The sequence below is a fragment of the Pelecanus crispus genome, chromosome 2 (genome assembly GCF_030463565.1).
Source record: "Pelecanus crispus isolate bPelCri1 chromosome 2, bPelCri1.pri, whole genome shotgun sequence".
In the NCBI taxonomy this organism is placed as follows: domain Eukaryota; kingdom Metazoa; phylum Chordata; class Aves; order Pelecaniformes; family Pelecanidae; genus Pelecanus; species Pelecanus crispus.
In genome coordinates this window covers 53,896,224-53,902,384 of record NC_134644.1, presented here as the reverse complement: position 1 = coordinate 53,902,384, position 6,161 = coordinate 53,896,224, and the positions used below count along the sequence as shown (strand labels likewise).

Below are 6,161 nucleotides of genomic sequence, written 5' to 3'. Positions count from 1 at the left end.
GACATAGAAAGCAGAGGAAATTGTGCAGAAATTAAATGAAATCAAGAACTTAGAGTCAAGTTCTGCCTTGGATCTAGCCCCTGCTTAAAGGAACTCTGCTACAGACATGCATAGGCACAGTCAGTGACACTTCCACAAAGACTCATCCCATCTCTGAACATCCAACAGGCCTTGTTTCTTTTCTCTCAACTATTGCTTCTTCTTCTGTTTCATATTCTCTTCTTAATAATTTCAACCTTCACCTTTCTTCTTTGTCTTCTGTTTCCCCCGATGTTGAACAAGACATGCCCAGTTCTTTCCTTCCTTAAAATACATTTACGATGCTAGTCTTGACCTGGATCTCTGATGTGTATATATGCATTTCTCTTTCAACTTTTATTCTCACCACTGGCCAAGGCAAACTATGTGCTGATGAAGTAAGAAGCAAAAGCAAGATCTGAAAGTTCATTTGAACAGGCAGATGACCCAGTTTCCTTTTGAACTCAAATGAAAAGCTGACCTAAAACTTAAGACCTAGATTACAGAGCTGAGTGGTGGTTTGGTTTTTTTTAACAGAAGAATGTGAAGATGAAAGGTTAACACACTGAACAGCTTTAACATACAACCTTCAAGGAAGAGTTTGAGTACCAAGCAACTCAGAGATATGAAACATCAAGTGAAAAGTTCAGGTTTTGACCCACAGCAGTTTCATTGTCAGCCAATAGTGCTCTCCCCAGAGTGATAAGAGAATTACCAATGCAATGCCTTTGCAGCGTTTTTGGTATCGCTCCACATCCAAAGAGCTCAGGCTGGACTCAACAAGGTAATAGAGTGCGCAAAGCTCTTGATCTCATAGATTGATTCAGCTCTGTCTGCAGTGCCGGCTGTCACACAGCCGCCATTTCAGGAATGCAATTTCTTTATGTCTCTTCTGCATTATTATTTGGTGGTTCAAGCTTTGTGGATCACTTCAGGTCCTGTGGACAGAGCACAAGGCTTGCAGGCATTTCCCGGTTTTACCCAGAGGCTGTGGATGTAGTTTCATAATCTCTCTAACCCATCGAAACTGTCAGTATCTGACACCCAGGCTGTTCCCAAACTTCCTGTGCATTTCTGCAGAACCAGCTGATCATTTTGCTGTCCAAACACCATTGCTACCACGTCAGGCAGCAGCCTGTCCTTATGTGGGATTAAGTGACACTGGAACCACACCTGGTGAGTACCATTATTCACGTAGCTGTTTTCCTTCAGTGCTCTGTCTGCTGCAGCAGTTGCATATTTCTCTTACCCCAAGACCACGAGTACATGCAGTCTCCAAAATGGGCATCCCTCCTGTTCTGAATCCTGGTCTATATGAGATGGTAACTGCTCCCTCAAAGCTTTCAGAGTTTATTCTGAGAATGTCTCACAGACTGCTGTCTCCATGTTCTTGGTTACCCTCATAACCCTTGCTGTTTGTCTCTATGTTCGTGCTCATCCTCATAACCCTGTTTGTCTCCCTGACTTTTAGCACCCTTGGTTTTTTGATTCTTTTTATTTATTTACTTCTAATAGTTCCTTTTCACATCTTGTTCTTCCTAGTGACTGTACTTAATAATAGGAGAGAAGCCTCTCCTATGGAGAGAGGGAACCATCCTCACAGCCACAGCAGAGGATGACTGCATGATGGCAGGAGCAATGCTAGTTCAGCCCTGCTGCAATAGTTTTTATGTTATTGCTCACAAAACCTTGTGTGTTGTACTGTCATGTTTGAGTACTGATGACTCTGACTGCAGTCTAGAATTCTAGTTGAAAAATAAACTGGGCTAACGTTTTTCTGTCTAATTTCTAGTCAAGAAACTGCTTTTTAATGTCTCTGGAAGAGCCCTGACTCAATGCTTTCCTCTTTTTAGTGAGCTACCTTATACTAATGACATGGTTTGGGGTCAGCATTCATGCCTGCACGTCAGGCATAATCTTCAAGCGCCACTGGCCTCTGCATGTCTTTTCTAACAGCAGGAACTCGTAAGTCGCTTTTCATGTCTGAAGCTTATTTTACTTATAATATTTAAACAGTGAGTAATCTCCTCTGAATTCTTGAAGATCTAATAGCATGTTAGAGTGAAATCTTTTGTTAACTCTGCTAAACACTTTGTTATTCTGGCACATTTAGCTTAATTATTAAACATAAAACAAGTTCAGGGGAAAAGTGCATTTATAATGAAAAATCCTCTGCTCAGCTGCATATTTCTTTACTTGATCAGTGGCACTTCTTACTTGCTTAGTAGCAATATGCAATAACTTGTAGCAGTTGTACAGCTCAAGGAATCACTGCCTATCTGAGCTTTAAGACTGACCCAATTGTGGGCAGAAGTAGTCCTGATGGGTGGATCTGTCCTACATGTCCAAGCAAAACGATGGTCTCTGACAGCTCAGCAGGTTTTCAGCAGTTCTCTCTGCATGAACAAAATGGTACTAGATGTTGAACGTATGCGATTGCTATCACAGTGAAGCAAGAAAAAAAGGCTTGTGCCTTCCTCTGTGTGGGCTGAGAAAACCCTGAACCGTTCTCAGTCAAACAGTAACACCAAAGGCTCTTTTTTTCACACTGGTTATATATGCAATATGCTATGAATGCATGAAATGGCAGAAGAAGGAGGAAGTCACAAAAATTAGAGATTATAAGGTAAAATTTAAGTATTATGTTTCTACAAATAATGAAAAACATAACCTATTTCTGAGTAATATAAAACGTTGGCATCTAGGCTGTAATTATGCTGTTTATAACAACAAAAAGACTGTACCTTCTTAAAGCCAGTTTGAAATATTAACAATATAGATTGGAAAAAGAATTTGTGTCAAGAGCAGAAAGTCATCTTCTCAACGCTTGCAAAACTTTTCTTATAGCAAAGTTTCTGGGAAAGCAAATTTCTCATGCCGGTCTCAGCAGTATTAGGCGGGTATAGAATTTTAACCATTTTAATACTTCTAAGATCATGCATTTTAAAAGGAGTGAACAGAAAGGTTTATATCAGTCTTGGACACAACACTAAAGCATCTAAAGATGCTTTGCCTGATGCTTCATAAATAAGAAGTTTCTCTGAAAATGTTTTGCAGTTGCAGTCTATCATTTTACAGATGAGTGCAACAGAATTAAGAACTGCCGATTAAACCAAGTTTACTGATTTCAAACTTCAAAGGAATTGGAGAGAGAAGACGTTGCTTTTTTTAAGAGGCCATTTTCCAGCTCTTACTTTGTTCTTTTGAAACTTTTTGTAAGGTAAGGACGGATTTCATTAGCAAAGTATGCATGTACGCTGCAATGCTATCCCTATATACCTTTACAGAAATCTATATGCAAGCCCAAACAACTGACCAGTCCACATTTTGCCTTAAGTCTAATAAGAATGCAGCTGTTTATGGCTATGTTCAACAAGTGCCAAGAGGATTATATCTTTCAGAAGATTGTTCCTAAATTAATTTTTAGGGTTTTTTTTCACTTTCTGTGGAATAGCTTAGGTGAAGTTCTATAGCAAAAAGACATGGACCTGAAGCAAGAAGAGACTGGATTTTCATCTGCAGATCTTTATTTTCAGTGTGCTCTATGCATCTAGAAACTGAAACTGTTGCTGCCTTATGGGTGTCCTGCACCCATCTAGAAAGATACTAAAAAGATGGCTCAAGTGTTTTCATAAAGTATCAACAAATTATAGGTACAGCCTCTTCACATTTCAGTATTTTTTCCCACCTTCAATTTTATCTTTATAACATGAGTGCAGATTAAACCTGTATAATTTACAGACAGTGTCTTGGCTATTCCAAAAGGCTGAATCTAGAGGCAAACAACTGGAAAAAAAAAAAATCCTAGAATGCAGTTTAGTAAATTAAAAACTCATTCATAATTATATAACGTGGTTTTAACACTGAGAGGCATGGGTTATTGCTGTCATACACAGTATGACAACAGTTGTAAGGTTGTACACTACATGGGATAACACCATTTCAAACACAATTCAGTAAAATGTCCCTTCATGAATCTGTGACATTCCATAATTAACAATAAAGGAAGTAACAAAGAAAATGTGTCTATTTTAAAAATCCCCATTTTTCACTTTCAGTAACCTTCAAAAAAGGAGCTTAGGAGGATGCGTAACAGCAGTGTAACCCAGCAGAACCATTCCTTGAACGAGACGCTGCCAGACACCTCAGAGTTACTCCACACATTTCTCATAGCCCTGTACATCATCAACCTGGCTGGCGGCACCCTTGGGGTCATCATGATGTCCCATCAGTTGTTTCAAAGGAGATCGCAATCTGTGATGACCATTATCATCATCAGCCTCCTGGTGGTGCACACCTTTATGCTACTCAGCATCCCCTTCCGCCTCAGCTATTACCTTACACGGGAATGGAAATTTGGGAGGTTCGCCTGCAAGCTAGCAAGTGCCATCATCTACCTCCACATGTACACTACCTTTGCATTTTACGTGGTTATCGTCATAATACGCCTCTTCCGACTTGAGTTTAGGAAGTGCTACACCACAGCCTGGGTGGCTGCTGTTTGGCTGGTGGGAGTGCTGGTGGTCACACCTGCTTTTCTCTCGAACTATGGCACCTCTAATACATACAACTCCTCTGAATGCTTTCAGTTCCACAAGGATATACAAACCCCACCCATGGTGATCATAAACTACTTCTTGGTTGGGATTTTGGTGGCAGTTTGTGTTGTGCTCACTATAATCCAGTTGTCTGTGATCTACACACTGGCCATGAAATACTGGCCTGACATCAACTCCCATGTGGAATTCAGGGCTCATGCAAAGAGTTTCTTCTTCATCTTGGTAACATTAGTGTGCTTTATGCCTCATCATGTATTCAGAGTGTATTACATCCAAAACAGCAGCCTGGATAAAGATCATAAACTAAACCCATACAATGAAATTTTCTTAGCTCTAACAACAATGTGCTGCCTAGATATGTTGTGCTTCATAGCAGGAATAGCCCACTGAACCTTGAACTGCCAGGAAATCTAGCTGCAGCGTGTCAATACTGGCTTTTGGCAGAAATAAAAATGTGTCAGGACTTTGCTGAGCTAGAGAGACTGCTGAGTTTTTGGCATGGCTGTACAGGTCTGTAGTGTTGTTTGACTTTTGCAGACTGGTAAGATCCATCTTTCAGAAGCTACTGTTTTTTTATTTTGTCTCTTGAAGGCAGACACATGAGTCTTACTCTAGTCTTTGACCTAAGAGTCATGCCCTGAAGCTTCATTAAGATTTTCCTCAGCTGTCCGTTTCTAACAATTACAGCACAAGTATCCATTCTTTTCTGTTTTTTCCTCAAAGTGTCTCAGTAACAACAACCCACTGTGGCCAATAAGTTGTCTCCTCTGAAGGTGTAATAACCTCTTCTGGCAATTGCAATGCTGAAGGGAAGAGAGAGAAGAAAGAAATTCTTTCCCAGAATTTTTGTACTAGTGATTTTAGATAGCAAGGACATGAACTCTATTCAAATAGAAGTCAAGTATTCAAGCCATGAAACAGGGTACAAATGAAATATTGTAGTAGCATATTTCAGCAGAATCCTTCTTTTCTTCACTTATACAAAGTGTATATTAAATTAAATGTTATGAAAACATTTATCATTCTCACAACTTCACCTTTACTTGCTTCATTCCAAAACCACAAGCAGCTCACTGAATTGTGGTAATTACACATTTAGAGTGAGTAGGAGCGGAACAGGCCACAGGCTTCAAAACTTCTGCCTTATGTCACTCTCCCATCAGGACTGTATCTGTGGCTGTTATCCTTTAGGTCCATTGTAGCCAAAGAAATACAAGTTACTGTGGTCCCATAACTGGATCTGGAATTTGAATTGAGGGGTCTGGTCTCTCTAGGAGAGGGAAATATTTTATCAGCCTTCAAAAAACCTTTGATGTCTGGTCACTTTCAGTTGCCTCTTGATTTATTATCAGATGCCATATTTTTTTCCATTTTCACGTGTAAGAAAGCAAAACTGGAATAAACTAACTGAACTGTGTTTAATCAGTTCAACATATGCTCATGTATGTGTATACAAACGTGTGCTGGAGTACATATTTTGTCCATTAGATGGATTATATTCTTTGGGAACCACATCCGTTCTGGGAATCTCTGCTTTATCTTCATTATGTAAAAGTTTTTTTCATTATTGCATTCTGCCTGTTC

General features: G+C 39.6%; 1 protein-coding gene across 1 annotated transcript; it reads left to right on the top strand.

Annotated features, from left to right (window-relative positions):
* The first annotated feature begins 1,185 nt into the window (after positions 1 to 1,185).
* LOC104027955 (putative G-protein coupled receptor 141) lies at positions 1,186 to 4,967 on the top strand. The gene is made up of 2 exons (XM_009478854.2): positions 1,186 to 1,194; positions 4,092 to 4,967. The coding sequence occupies exon 2, from the start codon at positions 4,104 to 4,106 to the stop codon at positions 4,965 to 4,967; it is 864 nt and encodes a 287-aa protein (XP_009477129.1). The 5' UTR covers positions 1,186 to 1,194; positions 4,092 to 4,103.
* The last annotated feature ends 1,194 nt before the right edge of the window (positions 4,968 to 6,161 follow it).